Source organism: Thunnus maccoyii, chromosome 23, assembly GCF_910596095.1.
Source record: "Thunnus maccoyii chromosome 23, fThuMac1.1, whole genome shotgun sequence".
NCBI classification, from domain to species: domain Eukaryota; kingdom Metazoa; phylum Chordata; class Actinopteri; order Scombriformes; family Scombridae; genus Thunnus; species Thunnus maccoyii.
Genome location: NC_056555.1, coordinates 7,251,652 through 7,277,808, shown reverse-complemented (window position 1 = coordinate 7,277,808; position 26,157 = coordinate 7,251,652). Strand labels below are relative to the sequence as shown.

The 26,157-nt window shown below is 39.2% G+C and overlaps 1 protein-coding gene across 1 annotated transcript in view; it reads right to left on the bottom strand.

Annotated features, from left to right (window-relative positions):
• Positions 1-26,157, bottom strand: part of rerg (RAS-like, estrogen-regulated, growth inhibitor) — a 50,815-nt gene continuing 24,658 nt past the window's right edge. Inside the window, exons 3-5 of the mRNA XM_042403866.1 lie at positions 12,075-12,131; positions 4,018-4,091; positions 1-1,546 (exon numbers count right to left, since the gene is read on the bottom strand). Coding sequence (XP_042259800.1) covers positions 1,136-1,546; positions 4,018-4,091; positions 12,075-12,131 — 542 coding nt within the window. The 3' untranslated portion in view covers positions 1-1,135. The remainder of the gene's footprint in view (positions 1,547-4,017; positions 4,092-12,074; positions 12,132-26,157) is intronic.

The window sequence follows — 26,157 nt, the reverse complement described above, 5'->3', positions numbered from 1 at the left end:
TGGGATATATCAGTTTAATTACAAGTGCACAGCCGATTGTTTTGCTCAAAAGACAGGTCACATACATGAAGAAAAAACTGATATTACAGTTCAGCAATTACAATGTCTTTCACTGTAGATGCTTTTGGGGTCTGTACATACCTAAGACACACCAGTGCTAAGGGAATATACTATATTATACATACTATAGTTTACAGTTGACAGTATTAAAATTACAGCCAGGAATAACATCCCTGGAATGTGACATGTTAGGATGGACGGCAACTGCTTCCCTTCGTAGGTTTAGAGAAAACAGCCAGAAGATTCTCCCATGAGCCTTGACATGGTGGACTTCCTGAACCTGTGCTTTGAATCTTGAGGAAAAGATCTTGAGCAAACATATCCTGGACAAACACAGGGAGTTACAGTCCACTGCAGCACATTTAATGTCAACATAACATAGCGGCCTTCATCACGAGGTTGGATCAACACTTTGAAGAACAGGCACTGACAGCTTCAGGGACTTCTCTAGGGTTGACATACTGCGGGAGAAGGACAGTGGATCTACTTTTATCTCATAGTGGTTCTCATGGTGATTCTCTTATTTTTCATTGACCACTGCTGAAAGAACAGTAACACATGTGGGCCAAAGAACATCACAATATCCCCCTACAGACAAGATACAGAGAGGAAACTACGGATCTTCGTCAATAAATGCTTATATTCTGTGCATGCTAAATGAGACAGCTTGCATGCATCATTTTCAGACTGCCCACTGGCTTATTTAATGACTTTAATAAAGTTTGATGAAAGGCTAAAAGAAAAAAAACCTGACTGTATTACTGATTCAACATGAAAGACCTCATATCTTCTCAGTCTCTGTCCGGGATTATTTTGAACCTAATGAGCTCAAATGATTGGCTGAGAGGTCATCCGCTGAAGTGACAACTTCATTAACCTCTTCCAGAGGGAATATATTGCACTTGGGACCTTTTTAATGGAAAATGATCTGCAAAAAAGTAAATAATACATTCCACATCAAATCAGTCACATTTCGTCCCTTTCGGAGCCAATAATTGTTGGAAACATTTACATGAGAAACAGTTACACTTTTTATTTTTGTTCTTGTGTCATCAGACAGTAGCGTAGCTCTTTCCTAGCTACTGATCTTGGTCAGCATCTTGTTGATGGCCTGTTTGACATGTGTGGTGGAGCTGCGGCGTCGAGCTTTGCCCTGCATGGCTTTACGGCGCCTCACCTCACGGCAGAGCTCATGGAAGGCCTCGGCCACAGCCCCTCCCTCATCAGCACATGCTGAACACTCATAGAAGGCGCAAGCCATTTCAGCTGCAAGCCGCTCGCCCTCCTCTGTGCCGACCTGCCGGACATGGTCCAGATCGGACTTGTTGCCTACAAGGACCAGAGGGACATTCTTTGGCTTCTTTACTTCCTCTAAGAGACTCCGGAGTGGTGCCACCTCCTCAAAGCTTCCCCGATCAGTGATGTCGTACACAATGATGAATCCGTCACCCCAACGCATATGACCCTCCTTCTGCGGGATGTCCTCCTGAGAAGAAGACAAAACATATGGTGATGAAACCACTAAGTCCAATTGTAACTCAAAGTTGAAGATTCCTAAAGGAATAGTTCATTATTTTAGGAAATCTGCTTATTCACTTTCCTGCCGAGAGTTAAATGAGTGATTGACACCACTCTCATAATTGTCTATTAAATAATAAAGTACAGATAGCAGCTATTTAGCATAGCTTAACTTAGCATAAAGACTGGAAGAAGAGGGAAACTAGACTGACTCTGTCCAAAGATTTTTTTTAAATCAGCGCTTGTAAAGCTCATTAATTAACATGTTAAATGTTTCTTGAATTAGACCAAAAACTACATCGTAAAAACCACAAGTTTGTTGTTTTGCAGGGAGTAAAACATTTCTTGGCTGGATGTAGTGACTTCCTGGAATTACAAAGTTCTTTTTTTTACAGATTACAAAAACAAGATATAACATTTAGTTATACAATTAGTGGGCTTTAGAGGTGCTGGTTGGCAGATTTTTTACCCTCGGACATAGCAAGACCAGCTGTTTCCCCTTGTTTCCGGTTTTTGTGTTAAGCTAACCAACTGCTGACTGTAGCTTCATATTTACCGTACAAGTATGAAAGTGGTTTCAGTCTTCCAATGTTACTTTTTGGCAAGAAGGCAAATGATCCAAAATATCAAACTTTTTTTTAAATTTATTTTTTGACTCAAACCTTTTAAAACCAGATCATCTAAAAAAATAATCCAACTGTTAAACTATAAACAAGGATTTTTCTTAGCTCTTGAATAGGTGACAGTTTGTTTTTTTGTGCATTTTTTGCATTTGAACATCAAAAATGTGTTTAGTCTTGGCTTATGTTCCCATATTTAACACATTACTTCATGGAGCAGCAGCACTTGAGTTCAACTGTTGCCTCAGAAAAGAAAACTTTTTCTCTCTGCTCTCTCCCACACCTGCTTAAGTCAGAAATGTAATTCTGCAGCCATCTGAGGAATATGAACAGTCAGGCATGTGCTCCTAATTTGATCATGTTGAAGCAGAAACAGCCGTCCAGTTGTAACAGCACTTAACTGGTCGTGTGGCAGCCTTTAAATCGTAACCTGACTGGAGGGAGGCATACAGATTCTGATCTCATAGTTATTGGTAGAGGAAGCTTCAAGAACATACTGCATTCCTCTGGAGGACAGATGAGGGAGTCTGACGGTTTGTATACCTGACCGACTTTTGAACCAGGAATTTATGAGCCATCATCAAGACACCACCTCCACAAATCATGAAAGAGTTAGCACAGTGCGTTTATGCAATCAGCGTTGTTTCCATCAATAGTAAGGAGAGGTCTAGGATACAGTGTAGCCATGTCTGGAAACATTAAAAACACATCGTAATGCCAGCTGAAAATAGACTACAATGTAATGAGAGAGAGATGACTTGGCTGAAGTGTCACAGGGGAAATCAGCCGCCAGCAGAACACCTACGCAGCACTGCAGCATATTTATCAGCCAGAGAACTTATACAAGCTCTCCCTCATGCCGAGGACCCTGCAATACTTTTGCCAGACTACAGGAAATGACCATCTTTAATTCAGTCTCATGCCCTTTCCTACACATTTTACAAACAAGTGTCCCAGAGTCAACATCTCAGAGAAAGTCAACAAGAGCAAGATGATACCTAAGCATTCTGAAGACATTGCTTTAGAAAATAGTGAAACAGCTTTTTTATAAGAAGAAAAAGGAAGAATAAGAGTTTAAATCTCAATCTTCAATAATACTGAATGATTTAATGTAATTTAGTCTCATGTGTGTTCATTTCTATTTTTTTATTTTTCATCTCACCATCCCAGTGGTGTAAGAAAAATGACTGGGGGATCATTAGTAAGATAAAAACAGAAACAGATTTTTTTTTTTTTTTTGAATGATGCACAAAGACAAAGAAGAGTTGGATATTTAAATACAAAACATTTAGGTTAGCCAGTTAATAAGTTCACCGCATGATTTGATCATATGATGAATAAATTTACCACCATATTTTTAAAAATTCAGTAACTTCAGTAAATGCTGCCGGGAATTTGAGAGAACACAAAGATTTCTGTAATGCATTACATTTGGTAATTTTCTTGCATATTTTGTGATATCACTAATGTCACTAATTACTTAAAGGGGAACACTGCCGATTTTACACATGAAGCTCAGTTTATTTGTCATGGTCAGTACTACTCAGCATATGAACACAGTTGTATACAGCCTTCTGTGGCTCTGGAGGAGCTTTTAAAGTCTCATCAAACAACCTTGATGAGTTCATCAGAGTTATCTCAGCTTGAGCTAAGACACTACATTTTTTAACACAAGTCTGTGTTACAATCTGGGGGGTATGGAGTTAAAAGATGTTATTGTTTACCAGTCAGGGAGGGTTTAATAAAAGGTGCTATTAAGTTGCTATTGAGAATCTTTGACAGACAGATGAGTAGGAGAACATAGGGATAATTATCTCACCTGCCCTGCAGTGTCCAGAATCTCCATGGTGACTGCCTCATCGTCAATATTGGCTTGATGGCGATATGTGGATTCTATGACACACAAAAGGCAACAAAACAGAGTTCATTTTAAAAAATTATGTTTAAAATGATTCATCATTTAAATATAGTGAGACATGACTCATAGCAGGGCAGTGAAATTCATTACAATGCATTTTTTTATTTTAGTAAATTAGATTAGTCAGTATGAAGGCAGATGTTGTGGAAATGTGTGGACAATAGTCATCATTATCGAGTTGGTGAATATAATTCCGCCCACTATCCTTGAGTGATTCAGAGCATTGGTTTGTACAGGAAGTAGGTGTCAGAGAAGTACAGAAGAGCATTTTCTAACAAACAAAACAGATAGCTGACTGTAGCTTGGCAAGAGTTTTGCTTTGAGTTTTGAGTCTGGAATTACCTGTTGTATAAATAATTTAACAGTTTTATTAGGGACATTTTACATAATCTATAATCCACAGTTTGACCTTAAATAAATAGGTACATTTTCCTCGAATACAATAACTTTAGCAAAACCTACTGGACTTTCACTTGTAATTTAGTATTTTTCAGATATACATATGCTTGACACTTACATAGGTTGTGAGAGATCTGAAAACTTTCCATCACCAATTATCAAAATGTACATGGAATGCTCTTTCCATGGAGCCATAAAAATACTTCTTTTTTAATTTATTCAGTTTTTCCCTCCTTTTGCACCTGGATCACATTTTGGTGTTAAGATTTATCTTTGCACTTTCAATATTGCTAGAATTGCTAAATGCTTGTCACATCCGCACAATGCTGCTGATGCTGCTCATGAGACCTGCATGAATGATGCATCTTACAGTAATAGGCTTTCAGTGCAAGATTGACAGGCCTGAGAGCAAGCCACAGAAATGAAAAAACACCAAAATATTTAGCCTCTTAAATGTGATGATTTAATGCTTTTCTTTGTCAGACATGACAAAAAACGGAATTTCTTTGGGTTTTTGGACTGTTGGACAGACAAAACAAGACATTTAAAGACATCAACTTGGAGTCATTTGACTGTTTTCTGACATTTTACTGACCAAGTCATTAATTGATTAATTGAGAAGATAATTGGCAAATTAACTGATAATGAAAATAATCATTAGTTGCAGCCCTACATGTCACTGTTTGTTGTTGATTGAGTCATGTGTATCCTTTGAAGTTCTGAATATTCATATGCAACTAAACATATTTACATTGTTTTGTTCAACTATCAATACATTTGTGGCAGTTTTAAGCCAAAACCTCTGCTTGCTGTGTCTAATATATAAAATAACCATATTTTAGTTTGAGTAAATAATCCAACAATTATATAAAAAGATAACGTAAAAATATTGGTACTGGGTAACCTGGGTAAAATTTTGCCCAATTTAGTTGTTCAAAGTTAGGCAGAGTACCCCTGTCTGCAGCCAGACTGAATACACTTGGTCATTTCAGAAACCTATGAGTGGTGAAGACACCACTGATGTCCATATTTTTATAGTCACTTGTTTAAGCATTTTCATGCCCAAAGCTCTCCTACAGATCAAAACAAGGACATACTCTGGCTTCTGCCTGGTTCAGACAGACACTATCTTTTGAGAAGAACATCATGTTTCCATTTCCCTTTGTTTCTTTTTAATGAAATCGTTATCTTGTACTTTGGAGCAAAATGCTTCAGTTTTCCAGCAGCTTGATGGACCTTTCTGTTTGCTCCTTCAATGACCTGAAATGACCTGAGCTTCACCTCTTGCTGATTTGAAAAGCAGGATAAGAGCTTCTTATTCCTGGCACAGGAACACAGGTGTGAACTATGACCGTGACCTCTCATTGCACCTCGGACAGCACAGGAGTTATCTGCCTAAATTGCCCCCTTGTAAAAAGCCCATCTGTGTAAACACCTCGTAGAGAGCTCTGAAGCCTTTGAAACCCTCCATATAAAGAGAGAATCTGCTGGACTTTGCAATTGCTTTCAGCTCATGACTCATGTTCTGCCTGCTCTGCTGACATTTCCTGATGCATGCTTCTTTTGTGAAGGGATCATATCAGAAAGCTTTGTTCTGTTCATAAGTATAGTAAGTCAAGAAATCAATATTACAAAAAAAATCACAAGACTTTACCCAAATGCACCTTGGGAGTCTTATCTTGTGTTTTTATGTTCACAGGCTTGTACCTTTGATTTTTGAAGAACTAAACAATGTATAACCCAGAATTTCATGCAGCCATGGAGGCGCTCCAACTGCTTGTCACCTAACATTGTCTATGTAGGAAATTAGTGGGACTTTAACTGCTGGAACCATAGATGTATTAAGGAGAACTGGATACTGTGTTCAAAGATGGTGCCCATTCATTCTTATGAAAGCTGCTTAGTGGCGCATGAAGCCAAAAAAGGCAGCTGTTCTTCCACCATGTTTCTGCGGGCTTCCTCACACTTCAGCATTTTCCGGCCCATGGAGCATGTGTGCTAGAGTCCTTCTCTCGCTCAGTCTGACTTCTCCTTGTTCACTTGAATGGGGATAAAATAATTAAATCATGCAGCTCTTTTAGACTTTCCAAATGTTATCAGACCAAATGGATCAAATTCTGATAATAAAATAAGTCATTTCATGGGGGTTGTGACACTCAGAAAAATGTATCACCATTTTACAACCACTCCTTTTGCAATGATTGTATGTGGAGAAAAATGCTTTTTGGGTCAGTGTACATCATGTGTCAGACCCAGATGTTGTATTACACAGTTTGGCTGGATTCTGAAGTGATGTAATCCTCACCCTTGTGGTGGCCATTTTGGAGGCCATTAGCTCTATGAACAGCTATCCATCTCAACAAAACCTAAACCGACAATAACAATTTTTTGGCCACTTGGAGACAGCAGATCAAGCTATATACACAACATTATCACCTTTTAAACTGATACAGCAAACTTGTTAGCAGCCTATTTACGCAGCCAGTACCCGAAGCAACATTAGCATTCCTTTGGAGGCATGTCTCTAATGAAAGTCCAATATTCACTCTCCTTTCAGCTCTTCTCTTGGTCTTCATTTACTCTGAGGAGAAACATCTGGCTCTTTACCAATTCAGTGCTCCACTATGTTCATTAGCTAGTTGCTAACTTTGTCTGTCTGCCATTTGGTGCTGAGCAAGCAGCAACCTCCAGGGGTGGAAAATGAAGCCAATGCAGAAGTGCCAAAAACTGCAGCTCCTTGAATGGCCACTTGAGGCTGGCTCCAAAAGCAAATCAGTCCCCATAGACCGCCACATTAAAATGCCCGACTTTACATAAGAAATAAACATGTTTACAGCCTGGTACAAAAAACGTTTTGGTCTCTATAGCTATAGCTATAGCTAATTTCCCCTTTCATGACAACTGTACGGGGAGTGAATTATTTTATAATTCACCCGTTTAAATGTTATTAAGCCGTAAAGTTATGCATAATTAAGGACGTGGCTGCTTTGAGCGGCAGGTGGCTTGTTTCTGCAACTAGGCTTCATTCAGCCTGCCTCAGCTCCACCTCTTTGCCCATTTTGGATTAGCCAGGAGTTAAGTGGAGTCAGGCACTGCCAAGATGGCGACGGTCAGAGACCAATCTTCAGAAACCTATGGGTGACGTCATGGTGGCTTCATCCATATTTTTTACAGCCTATGGTGCTGAGCAGCGGATGTTTTGTCAGTTTTTAGAGCTTTTTCTCTGGAAACAGCTGCCTGCTCTATGGAGAGCAGTGAAAGTGAATCAAACAATAAATCTAGGTGATAATTCTTTGTGGTCTTGTGTATCAACTTATTAAGTAGCTAGGAGCTAGCCTCTAGTAAGGTGACCATTCCTGTCTTGTTGCTGACTCATACAGCAACCTGTTAACTGCCAGGCACCCTTAGTCAAATGTAACACATACACTGTGAGAATGAAATTTAATTTTGATTTCTCCTTCTAAGTTTGTACTAAATACATGGAAGCCACATCAATCATGCCAATGTTAGCATAAATTTATTAGCTAAATGAAAATGCTGCATAACAGTTTATTCATGTTGACTGAGCCAACTTTTCCCAAGCAACAATAATACAGTATTTTGAAGTACAGGCATAGGGCAGCACATTATAAATCAAACTACTATAAACCTTTATTTTATTTTATTTTATTTGAAAAATCCTTAAATTTAATGGTCCAAATTGAACTCTCTAGTATTAACTCAGAGAAAATGGTAAACCTTTTTCCTCTCATGACTAAATTGCTAGACTGGAGATGTGGTACAGTGCAAGCTGTAGTCACAAATAGTTAAGTGATATGTTCACAAACTTAAATCCACAAACAATGATACTAAGGACCTGTCAAAAAGATGTTCTGATTCTCAGTGAAATGAGAGTTTAAAATAGCAGATCTGGAGCCTGCTGTTGCTCCAGTCCCTGCACGTCTACCCCGCTGTGTCCCAGGTGCGTTCACCTCTCCAGGGGAATAAACTGCATCCTGTGACGTAAATGAATGTCACAGAGAGCCAGAGGCGGAAGTAGTGTGGAGATTTATAGCTGTTTGGCTGGAGGCACGAGCAGCATCTCTGACGAGGAGAACCAGAGTCTCACATAGTGACCCGTGGGACAGCCTATTTCAGGAGCCATCACTCTATTGGTTGCAAACACCATCCAAACTGTCCATGTACACCCCTCTGTGTATTTGTTGTTAAATGCACTAACAGGGGTCAGGGCTGGGTTGATTTAACAAGCTACACCATTGTATCTAAAGATCTTGGCGAGAGACAAAAGCAGTAATTTTCCTGGCAGCAAGCAATTAATCCCTCATAACTCAAACCCCTCACTGCCTGAAGGCTGTTTTGGCAGAGGGCCGAAAGAGAAAGTGTCACGTTTGACTCCAAGTGTCAAAACTGGAAACAGAAGCCAGTTTGTGAATAGTTCACTAATGCTCCCTGCTCTAAACCCCTCCAATATTCTGAAAAAATTGTTTCCTTTTACACTTTCTTTACAGTAAATTTACTTCCAAAGTATTCATACCAGAAATTCCCCCTGCATTATGCGATACACTGTTAATCACAGTTGCTATTGTGATGCCAAACCACAGTAGTAGTAGCTCAGAGTTAATTCTGTGAGCCAAAGGAGATTAGATCCTTTGTCTGGCTGGTGTGCAGGGACATAAATAACTATTGCAATATTACAGCCATCTGCATTCTGCACAGCTCCCATTTCCTATATAGTTACAGGGAATGAGATCCAACTGGTCATCTGGTGTTGTCTGGGGAATTTGTGCATATTTGCAGTGTCTGCTAACACCAGCCCAAAACATAGACATACAAAGACAGCAGATTATTTAGTAGAAATGACAAGCCTGTTATCCGCATTACATGTCTTTATTGCATCATTTATGAGGAGGATTTTCAAAGTTAGCATAAAGCAGCCATTAGTCATGCTGCACTGTAGTGTTTCCACAATGTCTTCAGCTTTTGCCAGTGCCAAGGTTGTTACGAACACACACTCTCCAGATAGACCAGACATGCACAACATCAGATGGTGTCTATTCCACCTGTCAAGTAGTAGGACTCCAACAATGTGTGCATTCCAGTTTCTTTTTCATTCAACTTTTATCTGATGCTCTCATCCAGACTGGATGTTTTATAAGAGGATCTGGTTCAAGGACACTGCAGCAGTTTGCCTTCAATTTCTCAGCTTCTGCTTCTGCTTCCTCATGCTTTTTCCCCCCCAAAATTGTGTACTCGATTGAAAACTGTATAAATGTTTTCCAGGTGGCAGAGAGGCATCTATGTTTTTAGTTTGTTTTTTTCTGATAAGGAGCTCAGCAGTAGGGGGACCCTGTATAAGACCCAACTGCTGAGGCAGACCCAGGACATGCCAGAGCAAGGAATGGCGCTAACTGCATCAGTTGACTTCATGCATTCGTACCGCCTCTCTGTTTGAAGGTGTGCTAATCAGCTACATCAGCTGGCATGAGTCTTATGTTGGAATGAAATTCTACATAAACAAAACTCTCCATAGCACATGATTGTCTAGCCCTGCACTTAAAGGACTTCATCTCCCAGCAGGCCTGAGAACGCCAGGTGTTCCTTATTGTAGAAAAGAAGATCTGAACTTGTTTGTGACCCTGATCCAGATAAATAGGTAGATAATGAATGGAGATAAATGGAGAGTTGTGCATTAGACACTGGAAGGCATATGGAGATGCTGTAATGATGTAATTGAAGTACCGACCTCGTTCTGGCAGTAATCCTGCGTTTCTAAGACCAGCACTCGGCACGCACACCCCCTACCTGTGTGATGTGCCCATAATAGGGTTTTAATAACGTGTCGACCACTTCATGGGTAATTTCAGTCGAGCAGTCTGATTGGTCACAGACACCCTCCAACAGTGCTGTTATTCCCATTATGCACCTCAAGCTGTGCTTTCTTGGTTGTGACGCCAACCCTTGTGGTAACCAAGGAAGCAGTTATCGTTCTTTTCTTGCTTTTTTCTTCTTTTTTTTTGTGCTGAGCCATTCACACTTCTTGGAGTTGTATAAAGCTGTTAAACACAGTAACAATACAACTCATAGCAAAAAAGCCGTCTAGGATATTACTGTTGTTCTGTATTTAAAGGGCAGTAAACAAAATAACTGAGAAGAAACAGTATGTTCTGTTCTAAAAATCATTCAGTACCTCTAAATAAACGTGTTCTTGTTTTATCGCCCTAGAATCTAAAATATCCCAGCAACTTTGCGGCCGTATTGTGATGTGACACAAAGGGTATAATGGCTACAAGATTGCAATCATCATGTCGTTACATGAAGAGGTGATTGATTTTTACAAAAGGGAATATACACCCGAATGCATCTGTTTATGCTGGTAATAGGACTCTGCTGAGATGCTGCACCTGAAAACAGATGTGCTATTGTAGAGAACACTGTGCGAGCGATCCAGACAGGCAGAGAAGCTGACATGTGAAGCCAGGAAATGAAAAGCACCTCACAGAGATGCGGCTCCTTTGTGCCTCATAATTACAGTGTTCGTGATTTTGCTCAAACTGCATCAGTTCATAAAAATAAATCTACTTTATGCACTGATGAGTGCAGAAAAAAAACCTCCTCTGCATTTAACATTGTTGCATCACTTTAAATTGTGCTTTTGAAATAACCAAAACTACATCATCTAATCAACTGCATAATTCATTACTTAATTTCTTAATAAAATTACTTTTGAGATTCCTTTTATTAGACCTTTTTTGATGCAATATTTACTGTACCTATTTTCCACACCTGCGTTCTTTCTTATTTATTTGCTGTCATTTTTAAAAAAATCTTGATACTGTGCCTTGTTTTTACATCTTTTATTATAGCCGTTTTTTAAAAACTCTTGGAATGGGTATTTGTCTCTAAATCCTTAAAGGAAATATGCTTACTGACTTTCTTACCAAGTTACTGTAGATAAGAAACCTGATGTCTATAAACTAAATATGAACCTGCAGCCAGGAGAGGGAAACGGCTAGTCTGCCTCTGTTTGAAAGTTTTTAAAAAATCACCAACACCTCTAAAGCTCACTTATTAACTTGTTATATCTCATTTGTTTAAGTGTGAACATTTTGATTTGTGGTTTTATGGGTAGTTGTGTGCCCAGTTGTGTGGAACAATATAATCTACGTTGGCCCGGAGAAGAAACAGTTACAGCACAAACTGACATTTTTTCACTTCGTTTTTTAAAAGGATTAAACAAACCAGATATAACATGTTAATTAGAGAGTGCAGAAGTGCCAGTAGGAAATTGGCCATGCAAGATGTGAATTATTCCTTTAACTGTGACTGGTATAGCAAAATAAAATAAAAAAATAAAAAAATTAACACATAAGTGGTAAGAGAAGGAAGTTTGGCACTAGAAGCCATAGTGGTTTCGGCAGCAGTAGTGGTAAATACAGTTGTACTGGTAGTACTGTAGTTGTCATAGGATAGCAGCAGTAGTAATGGTGGTACCAGTGTAAGAGTAGTAATAACAGTCATAGTAGCAATAGAAACATGTGTTTTGCATAGAGATTTCTTACCAAGTGTTGGGTCGTACTCCCAGATGAAGCGTCTAGTCAGAAATCTCACCACCAAAGCTGCAGAGAGCAACAGAGAGGAATGTGTTCAGGGTATGAAAACAGAAAATTTATTATTCTTCATATTGTGTCTCAAGTGTGTAATTCCCTGCATGAAAAATAAAGTCGAAGTGCTTGACCATTGGTTCATAATAGTGCTGATTGTATCAGGCTCTAGTCCTAACATGTCTACTTAAATAGTTTATCAGCTGTGAGTAACCCACCAAGAGGCCAAAAGACACAAAAGTTAATACACTTCTCATCTAAATGCTAATAGCTATTTGAACAGTTCCAGATCATTAAGGCAGAGTTCAAACAGCCTTCAGGATGAAACATGAGCTCTCCAAGTTCATCACTAGCCTCTTCTTTTCATGGGATAGTTAGCCTGCCCTTAACAGCACCAGCCTTCATCACAAATTAAAAAAACAACAACATCCCCATCAGGCCAGTGACTCACTCTCTTAATGGTTTACCATCAACAAGTAATCTGCTGCACGGAAATGTTGATCTCCTTCATCCAGACAGAATTAGGAGGCCATTACCTGTGTCTCACACAGAGCCACAAACCAAACCAGTGTGTGTACTGCCTGTCGGAGCAGTAGTCCCTGTAAACACTCATTTGAAATGTAGACTCCTGGACTGTGATGAAAGGGCTTTTGAAGGGATTCTGAAAGCTGAATAAAAAAATCATTCTCCAATCAATATTTGACAATAACACTCCCTCTGTACCTTCTCCATGCCTGCTTATTAAAAAATGATCAGCCCCCAGTACTTCACAACTGAGCCCTTAATGTAATCCAATTAAAACAATAAGCGTCATACTCCCCCGCTTCACCCTCCAGGAAGTCCCTGCAGGAGGTGTGTGCCTGTGTTCTGCCTCTTCTGCAAAGAATTTGTGGCCATTTATCTGAACGCTGCAGTGTTTCTTTCAGTTAATAGATAGACATGATGCCACTGAGGCACCACTGAGAATCTCAGTCCTCTGGGTGAATGTATTCTCAAGTAGGAATAGAAAACACCCGAATATCTAAGGCTGCCTAATGTACATAAGCAAAACACATGCAGCTATTTCTTCATTTGTTAAATAATAAATGAATAAATAAATAAAAAATACATATATAGTAAATGTTAAAGAAATTGGCATTTTGGGAAATAGCTTGTTGCTTTCTTGCTATGAGATAGTTAAAAAGATTGATACCACTCTCATGTCTGTTGTTTACTATGGAGCTATGTAGAGCTAGGAGGGGTTAGCTTAGCTTAGCATAAAGACTGGAAGCAGGGGGAAACAGCTAGCATGGCTCTGACCAAAGTTCAAAACTACACCTACCAGCACATCTAAAGCTCATTACTTAATATGTTGAATTTGTTTTTCTGTTATGCTTAGATGAGATCACAATTTCAGTTTGAATCATATATCTCACTTTAACTTCCCAAAAGGCAAATGGGACATAGTGCCATCTGCGAACACAACAACACTGTAGAAAAAAGTCCTTCCAGATCTTTACAGGAACCCTTTTTTTTGCTTTTTAAAAATTATTTGCTAACACCCAACCGATAAGCAAGTGTTCAGACTTTCATTCTGCTTCTCTGCAGGAGCCGTCATGTGCCTGAGTGACTTCCAATGGTCCTGAGTGGTCCACTTGAGTCTAGACGGGTATCTGTGTCTGCATGTCAACGTATTGTGCTGCTGCTTGTACAAGGGAGGCAATGGGGAAACAGCTTTGCTTTTGAACTGGAAAAAACATCCATCTTGGCCAGGCTTGTTTTCTGCTCATAATTAGCCGCGACAAGGAAGGGTTAAAAAAAAAAAAAAGCTATTATGTCGACCAGAGTGTCTCTGCCACGTTTCATTATGCTCCTAAAGCACTCAAGTCCAGCCTTTGAGCTCAGGGCAGTGTTTGATGATGACTGAAAGTCTGGTGCTCAAATGTTTCAATTAGTTATTTTGCAGACATGGAGTAGCTGTGCGAGGCTGGATACGAGTCCTGTTTTGCTATTCAAAGCATTTCTTTAACTTCACAATGTTACATCAGTTTGTTCATTAGCATGAGCCTGGTGAACAGATTCAATGCGGCATGGAGGGACAGGCAGGTCTTTTGAAGCTCTTTTCATGTTACATTTACAGGTAGGGTACAAAATAGCTTTTGTTTTTCTTTGAAGTGGCCTGCTATAACCCTGTTTTGTTGGTCCTGTTCCTCCATAATGTACAGTCCCTTTCTTTTTAACACACTTAATGTGTTTTCAAGCAAAGGAAGAGTGTGTCATGCAACTTTCAATTATTCCCTGGAAGCACTGACAGCAGAACAGCAGCAGATAATTTGTCATGCTGTCGAGCTGGCAGACTGACATGCATGTTTCTTCTCCAAAGGCATTTACTTCTCTTGTTTAGCCCTGGATTTCCCACTGAGGGTATTTCGGAGTGTGTCTGCTACAGTGGCCTGGATTCCAGGTAGACAGAACAACCAATGGGGTGTGAAGTCCTTTTCCTCATTAGAGGTAACTATATCTCCTGCTTTTCACTGCCACTGGAAGAAATGTACACATGGAAGAGAGGAGCCTTTGTTAATGTGCGTCAATATGGACATTGTGGCCCAGATTCACTAAAGGTTTGCAGAGGGAATAATGTGCAGTGTATCACCGAACTGACCAGATCACAAAGGCAGGTGATTCACTAACTGCGTGCAATGAGAGGAAAGCTGATAATAGTACTGGTTTAAAAAATGAAGCGTCTTTGCACCTGTCATGGCCATGGGTATGACCGCTTTGTGAAAACATCCTAACTCACCACATTTGGTGATACTTTTGCAACTGCCCTAAATTAATGCAGCAGCAGCATATCAACTCCTTTGAAATGTTGCATCAAGGCAAACAGGTTTTCCATTCTGTGAATTTTAGATCAGATTAGAGTGCTCCAGTAATAGACAGGCTTTGGAGTTCAAGGGAACCAAAACTGGAAAGTTTCAGATGAGGAAAAAACACTGAGGTAGTGTACAGTGGGTTTATTAGAATTTTTTTTTCTGAAAACATCTGGCATGGCCAACAGGTAAAAACTACATAGAAGTGTGTAAAAAACGAGTACAAACTGTTTAAAAATGACTAAAATAAATACATCATTGTACCAGAGGCAATATGACGCAGCAGTGCAACCTGGTGTTTTTTTTACATTGCATATTAAAATAAATCAATCAAATCAATGTGCATCCATGATCCTGTTTATTAAAACAATCTAGTTAATTAATTCCTTACCAGTTTATGTAGCCTATGCTTCCAAACCCTGCATAACTGACTGCATTATCACTTGACAAAACTCAATATGCATGCAGTGACCGAGACAGAGTTGGTATAGCGGGTAGATGTGTCGTGTCCATGCCTGGTCTATTTCAGCTGTTACAGTTTGACAGACTCTTAAAGGTCTTGAATGATCCCAGATTTGGATATGGCTTGACATTCCTGCATGTTTGTTGATAGACTTCACTGTTTAGGTAGCTGAGGAGACTTTGACAAGCATGCTGCACTGACAGGCCTACTAGCACTAGCACCATGCACACAAGATACATTTCACCACCTGAAAACTGACAGAAAATATATTTTTTACACACTCTCATTTTGTCATCATACCCATTGGAGGAAGGATGACATTGTCACATCTTTACCACAAAAATCTTGAATGTTGTAGAGTAAAAATCAGGGTGAAGGAGGAGCCACTGTTGTTGTTGCTGATGTCACTTCTCCAACACATTAAGTGTGATTCTCATGGCTGGTTGAAAAATTCCCTGCCATGTTAACTGGAACTATTGCCACATAATATCTGGTATCCAGCATGTTAACAACATCAATACCCTGTTGCCTTATGAGGCCGGACTACTGTGTGCACTATCTCACAGTCTCAAGCTGCAAGATGATTTACCACAACTTGATGCTTCCCACCAAATACTGCAGCTCAAGTCTGAGAGGAAAAACTGCTCTGATTTTATCAAATTCTCCTGCTCAGACTTCACAGGGCTGATTGAAAGAAGGGCGCTGAGTTTTCAGATTTACATCAAACACATCAGCGACGGGAGGTGTTTGCCAAAAGCTGCTTTTATCCAAAGTGACCTAATCATATTAGCAGCAGAATGTTGGACTAATTGCAAACAAAGCAAGAGCAATTAGTGGCGTCCGTGGCCCTGGTCTGAGCTGCTGCTGTGTTACTTATTGAACAGACTCTATTGATTTACTCACAGCCGTCAAACGGACACCTGTGGCTCTTTGGTTCCCTTTGGCCACAAAAACACCTCTTTACTGACTGACATAGAGCTCTCCCAGCACAGTGCAGCTGCAGTCAAGTTCTGTACCTATTGTGTCCATGTCACATCAGCTCATGTCATACAGGCCAACTGTGCCCATAAGAGTGGAGGAGAAATGGTTAGACTGGGTCTGACTGGAAATTCAGGCAGCAGAAGCAAAAAGGTTTTGAATGCTACATATGGTCAAAATTGAGTTTTCAGTCATATTTTTGACATCTGGTTTACTATATAAATGATTATGCCATGTAATTGCTATGAAAACATCCTTTTAAATTTGCTTTAACTCCAAAACTGAACTACCAGGCTGGTCTTATGAGGAACAACATCAAATTCTGCTATAGCTATGTATTTCTATATGGATATGATTGGAATGATAGTTAAATAATCTTGAACTTGTATTAACTACACTGTGGTTTAGTCATCTGCACTCTGTCACAGAGAAACACCAAACAGAACATCTAAAGCAAAGGAGCTATATCGTGCAAAAACTAGCTGGTGAGATAGCCACGGTTAAAGCTAAATGTACTTATTGATTGTGCTCTAGCAGTTATCTGTAATTATATAACCCATTATTTATGAACTGACATCCTGGTGATTCAGTAGTTATTCTGCATTACTAAATGAGGCAGAAGCTAAATCCAGTGGTGACGAAGAAAAAATCTCCTGCTAAAGCTAATTAGCTTACCAGAGTGTCAGTAGCTGTCAACTTTTAACTCTAAAGGAATTCATGTGATTGGTATGGTTAAGTTAGAATCAAATCATACTTTTATAGATAATAAATCAAAAATATATTCAGTTTATTGATGTCAATATCAATACTAATAGTAGTTGGACACCTAGCAAAACAAAGATACATCTAATTACTATAACATATAAACATTTTTTGGTAGATATTGCATTTTCCCCCCACATACATGAAGTTTATCCAAGGGCAGAGTGTGCAGTTTTTGCTTTTTTTAGGTGTGCAGCTTTTATGGCAATAAGCAAGCCATAAAAAGCCCTAAAAAGGCCTAAAATTAGAGTTAAATGAAGGCATTGCAACCTTGATCTATGTCACGCAGTTTGCCAGCTAGCCTGAAAACGTTACACCTCACTGCTTGTGTATTAACTGCTCTCTGACTTTGTAGGGCAGTGCTGATGGAAAGCACACTGTGTTTATTTCTGCACACATACATTTGATGCTTGACCAATATTTATACTGTACATGGACTGAATGTTCTGAGTGAGTTCATGAAGACCTTCATGTTTATTTCTATTCAGCTCTGGAGAGCTCAGAACAATTAAGAATGCAAGACCTGTAAATAATCAATCAGTGATAAGGTCTTTAGCAAGACATAATAATATAAAAAATAATCAAGAAGAATGCAATTTAATAGTACACAGAATTCAATCTAATTTGGACTGATTATGGCTCTCAGCTGTGCTGACTAATGTCATCAGACCTGATGTAAATTTGCTTCTCTGCTGGCAGGAAACTGTTTTTCTCGTGTTTTTTTACGTGAATAGAAGAGAGGTGAATCATCAACCAGACGAGCTGTTTCTGGGGTTTTATTGCATTTCTGTCAGAAGAAATGCAGACGATCGCTGTTCTGCTGTTGTATTGGCAGACAAGGAGCTACAGTTTACACACAATGTGGCCCAAAAGGCTTGTAAAAGACATCAGAATAAGATGTTTAGAGGAATCCTCTATGATTAAATCCATGCAGTGAATATGTCCTGGAGCTTATTCTGTACACTGCAAAATTGTGCACCGTAAAAAGTCATTTAGCTTCCAAATTTAATGTTGTTAATACAACTGTTCCATTAAGTCGTTTCATATTTTGAGCCTATTTACCAGCTTAAATGACTGAAATGATATATTTTTTTTGTTGTAGGCTTAATCTTTAACCAATATCCTCACCACTTATTACTAGAGATGTTGAGAACAAACAGGCTTACAGATTGCACCACTTTGTGCTGTGGTAATGGATTTATGATTTCCAGCAAATCCTCTCAGCAGTTAGAAGAAAACGGAGAAAATTAGGACAATATTTTAGTCCTGCCAGCTTTACGGCTTTGCAGAGCCAGTTTTGTCGAAGCTCAAGCATTAATCTTGAACATCTATAGAGCATTTACACAAGGTGCTACTGGACCACATCACTTGTTTTTGTACGTGCTAGAGTGCAGCAATTTACAAGGAATGATTAATGTGTTTGCTGCCTCCAGAGTTCACATTTATTCAGTGACATTATTAATCTGTTGGAGCTCTCACATTCAGTACATTCTAATTTTTCATGATTTTATTTTCACATTTTCCCTTTGTATATAAATGATATCCAAGCTCAGTCAGCATAGAATTGAATGTAAATGTTAGTAATGTACTTTTGCTTCTGTGAAAGTGTACTCTGCATTATGTTGTGTGCACACATACACACACAGAGAGAGAGAGAGAGAGAGAGAGAGAGAGAGAGAGAGAGAGAGAGAGAGAGAGAGAGAGAGAGAGAGAGAGAGAGAGAGAGAGAGTAATGACGATGCTGATGCTCGAAACAGGCAGATAAATCAGCTACAAAAGCACCCAAACCACTTCCTGAACAGGAGGTCAGGCCACTGTTCCTAATCTCAGAGTTTTCCCAGAGTTCCTCTCACCACCCGCCTCTCCCTGGGGCATGTCTGCCTCCCCAACCACTACTACACCAAGCATCTTAGGAACTTCTGTATAGACTTAAACCCTATTTCTCACTATAAGGAAATATATGTATGTCTATGGAACAGGGAGTGCTGGGAGTCCCTATGGTATCAGGGGAAATATTCAATCTGCCTCCACTACCAAATATAAATGAGATCGAGTTAGACATCTCATCATCGTGTCCCTTTCCAGATCAGATTACAGCTTGCCAATTAGGCTCCATTCATTTTTATTCAAGGATTAACAAATGCCCTATAAGAAGGGATGTGGGAAGTCTAAAGTAAGCAGAGTAAGAATAACACACAAGGCAACAGTAAACATACCAATTCCCACAAGTGATGGCGTCACTGTCTGGGACAATTAGGAACAAATATTTTACCTTTTGTGAGCTGATGTTCAGAGATTGAGATCAACACTTGTGCTGAATAGTGAGGCGCAGCAGACGAAGCACAAAGTTCTTACAAAAACAAACTTTTTAGCACCATTTTAGGCTAAGAAAAATAGTAGAATGAGCAATGAAAAGAACATTTTGGTAGCAATGCATTTTGACTGAAGTGACGGTTCGTTAAAGCTCTCTCCAAAACAGCTATTTTCCAATCATAACTAAGCTACCATAGTCATGGCAGACCATGGTCAAGCTTTGGATGTCTCTGCATGCATTTTTAAAAAGCAATGTATCAAAGAGTGTTTATCCACTCAAACAATGTGAGCTGCAATCATTAGGATGCCCAGCTAACTAGTTTTCTACCTACAGTTGTGACAGAGTGTTATTTCCAAGGCAGTGGAGGATATCACTAACTAGTCTACATTAGCAGTTAGTTTGTGGGGCTACAGGTTACATTAATTAAAGCCAACTAGTTCACAATATACACTGTAGTATTTCCTCACTGTGTGGAAGCCGGTCCTGGATGCTACCAGAGTTTAGGTCCAACCTGGGGCCAGATGCATAAAACTCTGTGTTAGATTCATAACTAAAACTATGCACAAAGCCAGAAATATGCTACACATTCTTTTCAGATTTATAAGGCTGGGCGTACACATGGTTCTGTTTTATAAATCTCAATCACTGAGGAACTGGGTGCACGTGCACAAGGTGTATTTCCACTCCCACAATTAGCCATAAATGGATGAAGATACGCCCTGAACCAGCTGTTTTCATATCAGTTCGCCACCTGCTCCACCAGTTTGTACACCTCTCAGTGAAACAAATAGGAAAGAAGAAGTGCTGTTTCACAGATTGTGTTGCACTAGTGAGGTTAACCAACACCCAGAACAGTTGTTATTATGTGTGTCCATTACACAAAGCTGTGCAGCTCTTTATAGCGTCCATATCATTAATGCATCACATGGATCTTTAACCATCATAAGCAGTGATATCTCAGAAATGTAATCAATAATTAGTATGTAGCTCTTATATCTCTAAACTGCCTTTACAAGGTGTGTCACAACTAAGGATAAAATAAAAAGAATATTAACAGCTGTGTAAATTAAAAGATTGATTAAATTAATCACACAAAAGTAATTAATCTGTCTGAAATCCATTTTCTTCAAACATTAATTAATGTCAGTGGTAAATCTACTACTGTTATCCTTGTAAACTGCTGTACATCTATGTTTGAGAATGGAAAGCTCAGCAGGCTTAGCAGCAGTAACTAAGGGGGCTTAAAGAACAGCCAGCCATCAGCTTTCTGCTTTACTTTCTTTTGTTGTGAGTCATTGCCCTCCATGCTGCTTAGCTACACCCCGAGATATGATTATCATTTTGTGAATTTAAGAAACGCAACTCCATGAAGCTTTTTGACATCCACGCTGATCAGAGGATAACAGATGTGCGTAACATGTGTCCTTGGGGAACAATATCTATTCCCAAAATACACAACCAAGAAATCTAATTTTCTCTCTTGTTCTCCTGATCAGATTACAGCTGACCAATTAACAGCACAGGACTTATCACTTTTCGTCTTCTGTCAACTCATTAATGACCAAGGTTTGCAAATTCCTGGTTATTATACACCATTTAAATTAATGAGATGTGGGGCATAATAAGCGCAACTGCTCTTCTGAGAATAATAGGCCAGCTTTCCATTTTCTGCCATGGTTAATTAGTCACTGGCTATGGGATAATTAATAATTAGGCCTATTTTTTGTAAACAATTACATTACATATTTCCAGTGAGCAACCCTTGAGCTGTGAGGGTTTTGTATGGATGTATAATCCCCCAATTACCAGTTTCCATCAAATATTCCATCCCAGTATAAATAGACCAAATAAATGACCACTTGAGCTGAAGCATGATGTCGACATATATTAGAAAAGCAAATAGCTTTCTAAAACTTCAAAGAGTCATACAACACTATGCGTTGCCCTGGAGAAAACCAGCAGTGAAAATTAATACATCCCTCAGTGTGAGCAGTCTCCAGTCTGGTGCTGGCAGACAGCCTACCATTTAAATTTGCTGTGCAGTAAACACCCTTCCTGCGTCACATGATGGCATTTTGGCAGCTAGATTGGTTTTGCTGCCTCAAGCCAAGCCCTCATAATAAATCAAACTGCAATTAAACCATCAGACTTCGCAGTGTTTTAGTCTCTTGAGCTATTAAATTGTTTGCTCTATAAAAATCTAAAACTCTAATGAGGGATTTGCTGCAATCATGAGCATCATTATTTGATTCGCTAGTAATGTTGGTGAGACAGAAAGATCATCTTTGCATTTTGTTGACACATTGGTAGACAATTAAAAGAGCCCTATTACAGGAATTCAGATTGCCTTCTACATGAAGTATGATAAAATATGTGACAATAAATATTTTAATATTAACAATAGACAAAATTAATGTGAATGTGTAATGTCAAAAAGTGTGACTCGCATTGATGTACCCACAGAAAATGATCACCCGACTCCCCTTATTTAAGCATCTTTCATCTCATTGATTTGGTATTATAGCCCAAAACTTTGCTGTTTTGGTTTACACTCACCACATTTTCTTGCCGTAGCAGGCAGCTGTTTTCAGCAAAAAAGATAAACCCATTGTACACAACCATCCCAGCACCAAATGACATAGTTAGCAACTAGCTAGTGAACATAGTGGAGCATTTAGCAGATAAGGAGCCAGATATTTCCCTCATGAATTGTTGGAGACCAAAATAGAGCTAAATGGAGAGTGAATGTTGGACCTACATTTGTCAAGGGGCCAAAAACCCACCTCCAAATGAGTGTTAATGTTGTATCTGTTTGCTAACACATTATCTGCCTGTCATGACAACTGTAACCAGCAAGTTTAGTCAACTATAGTGCTAGCAAATGTTAAAGTTGTTCTTCACTCAAAGATGAGTTTTTTTGTTCTTGTTACTTCACTTGGATGTTTGAGCTTCCCTGTGAAGAATGATGTATGTGCAGAGTTTGACACTAGATGACTGTTTTCATGTTCATCTAATGAAGAAGGAAAGTTTCTCTGTGCTCACTGAAAATCTGATTTTCAGGAGCGGGCTTACAAGCATAATTTGTAACATCACAACTAGTTTGGAAGCCAATCCTGGTCCAATATTCAATTTACACAAGTGTGATTGTGTTAATTTTTAATCAGCCTGTGACCCTGCCCTTTGTTTAGGAGATTGTTGGTCATTTGAATCCCTCAGGTTCTCCAGATGAAACTGTCCCTCCCCGACTTTTTAAGGAGGCTTTCCAGACTGTTGGACCATCTTTTCTCACAGTTATTAATAGCAGTCTGTCCTCTGGAGTGGTTCATGTTCATTTTAAACATGCCGTTGTGCAACCTTTGTTAAAAAAACCTGGGCTGGATCCTACTGTTTTGGCAAATTTCAGGCCTATCTCTAAATTGCCTTTCCTTTCTAAAATCTTAGAAAAGGTTGTCTATTCTCAGCTCATGGACTTTTTAAATGAACAAAATATTCTATAGATTTTCCAATCCCGTTTTAAAACATTGCAAAGCACTGAATCAGCACTTTTAAGAGTTTTTAATGACATCTTTTTAGCTACTGACTCTGGTCACTGTGTTGTCCTTGTACTTTTAGATTTGACTGCAGCTTTTGATACAGTGGACCATGATATCCTGATTGCTCGTTTGGAGCAGTGGGTGGGCATCAGCGGCACAGCACTTGAATGGTCCAGGTCCTACCTGTCACATCGAACCTTCTGTGTCAGCCTTGATGACTCTGTGTCCTCCACTGCTCCCCTCTCATGTGGGGTACCACAGGGCTCTGTGCTTGGCCCTCTTTTATTTTCCCTCTCTCTACTCCCACTTGGTTCAATTCTCAGAAAACATGGCATTTCTTTTCATTGCTATGCGGATGACAGTCAGATCTATGTCCCCCTAAAAAAGTCAGACTCCTACAGTGTTAAGCCATTGCATGAGTGTTTACATGACATTAAAACCTGGATGTCTCTAAACTTCCTAAATTTTAATGAAAAAAACACAGAAGTCATGGTCTTTGGTGGCACTTCTATGACCCCCTGGTTGATCTGGGTTCTTTGGCACACTATCACAAGCCAACTGTGTACAATTTGGGGGTAAAAGTGGACACAGACCATAAATTTGACAGCCAGATTAAAGCTGTGGTGAAGTCAAGCTTTTTCCAGTTGAGGCAGCTGGTAAAAATTAAACCAGTCGTTCAGAGACAGCACTTTGAGACAGTAATCCACGCCTTTGTGAGCACTCGGCTGGATTATTGCAATGCACTTTATATGGGGGTTAGTGCGTCCACCATTGCTCGTCTTCAACTAGTGCAAAATGCTGCTGTACGTCTTTTAACTGGCACAAGCAAGTATGAGCACATTTCACCTATTTTAGCTTCACTCCACTGGCTGCCCATCCATTTAAGGATTCATTTTAAAATTATTTTATTTGCTTTTAAAGCCTTGAATGGCCTAGCCCCACCTTACCTCTCTGAGCTGCTGCACCCCTACACTCCCAGCTGCTCTCTCAGGTCAGCTGACCAGCTGCTCCTGACAGTGCCTAAAGCTAGGCTGAAGCTCAGAGGTGAACGAGCATTTACTGTTGCAGCTCCAAAACTGTGGAATGGATTGCTGCTGCACATTAGACAGGCCTCCTCACTGTCTCATTTTAAATCTCTTCTTAAAACCCACCTCTTCTCTCTGGCTTTTGACACCATGTAGCGTGTTGCACCTTGTGTGAGCAGTGCACTTTATTTATTTTATTTTATTTATTTTATTTGTTTTTATCCTATTTTATGTGATTTTATCTTATTTGATTTTATTTGTTTTTATCTTATTTGATTTGATTTTATCTTATTTTATTTTGTTTGTTTTTATCTTATTTTATTACTTTTATCCTTTTCTGTCCTTCATCGTTTTATTGTGTTCTGTTGTGCTATTTATTGTTTTTTTTTCTTTTTTTCTTTTTATCTTGCTGTGCAGCACTTTGGAAACCTTGTGTTTGTTAAAATCGTGCTATATAAATAAAGTGGATTGGATTGGATTAAATGAGGGAGAAAAAGTAGATGCCATTTTAAGGAGTATTTTATATGTCTTAATACATGTCTTCAATTCTCTGAGAGTCTGTTGTGTCTTTAAAAAAAGCAGCAGCACTCTGGACCATATAAATGTTTGAACAGACAGAGTAGACTGTGTCTTTGCTATAGACCGTACATAAAGATGGATGACGTGTCTCCACTTCCTGCCACTATGCAAAAACAAAGCAAAAATATCTTGTTTCCAGGAGTTGCCATCTTGCTTGTGTGACCAGAGCCATCCCGCCACCTGATGGAGATTTAAGAGCGGCTGTCATAGCTGTCAATCATGATGTCACACACTCATTTTATATTGTGAAATAACTAATTAAAAACAAACTTATCAGAAGAATGAGTACTTGAACATACCTCAGTGTGATAAGAATTACCTAAAGTGACGGAAAGAAACTTTGGGAAAAATGTATTTGACGTGTACTTTGATTTTTTAGTTTGACTCATGTATCATCCGCTAACATGGAGTGGGCGGGACATATAACCTGTACTGCAACCAGCCACCAGGGGGTGATCAAGATGTTTTGGCTTCCCTTTTGGGAAGCTGTCATGCCATCTATCTTTATATACAGTCAATGTGTGGTAAGTCTTTCTCTAAATAAATGAAGGAGCTAATAGCATCGTGTAATTTTCGGACAGGCCTTTTTTTTCCTTTCTTTTTTGTTGGTGAAGGTTATAATATGTCAGTATTGTCTTTAAAGCTTGTTATGGTCGGACCAAAAATTCAATTAATGCAGGTTTAATGAACACAATGTAAGAATTTGGTTTTGTTTGATATGGCTTTTCTAAAAAAAAGAAAAAAAAAAAGGCTCATTCTTTTTCAGTTTCAACACAAGGAACTACATCATATCTGTCCTTGATGCTGACTGGCACCCTCACAAAAGAAATTACTCTAATTTGTTCAAACAAATTAACTTCCAATATTTGAGGTTCCACTTCTTTGAATTAACTGACCGATGATAGTCCAGTATGAGAGGTCTTACATTCATTCATTAACTGCCCTGTGGTCCACTGAGAGTTTAACTAAACTAATGAAATTATTTCTGTCTTCAGAACAGCGCCTCTGGGAAATGACTATGTGACTATAGGGCAGACAAAATAATTTAACACCTCATGGAAAAAGACTTAATTCACACTTAATTTAACTAGTGTTACAAATGCTGCGACAAAGGTTGGATTCTAATTAGATCTGTCAGCTGTAAAAGGAGTTTGGCCAATAGCACTTTGACATGTGAGTTTTCAAACCAATATGAAACAGCTAGCAGAGCCTCAAAGAGACCATTTGCTAATTGATTAAGTCACTTCAAAGTTTTTTGTCCACCCTCTGTGTCACACCAGTCTGCCTTATATAATGCTTCAACTTTACAATACACCTTTGGTTGAATACACTTTGCCTTCGCACTATGAAGATGGATGTCTCTTTGTTTGAATACAACAAGTCCCTGTACGTGTCAAGTTCACTTTGAATGACAGTAAAGGTCAGACGAACTTCTCTTCACTCCACTTTGGACGAGCTCCATGAACACACAATGGCAAAGAGGGAGGCGGTTATTCCCCTCGGGGCCCTGCGGCTGAGTAAAATGGGACACCAGAGAG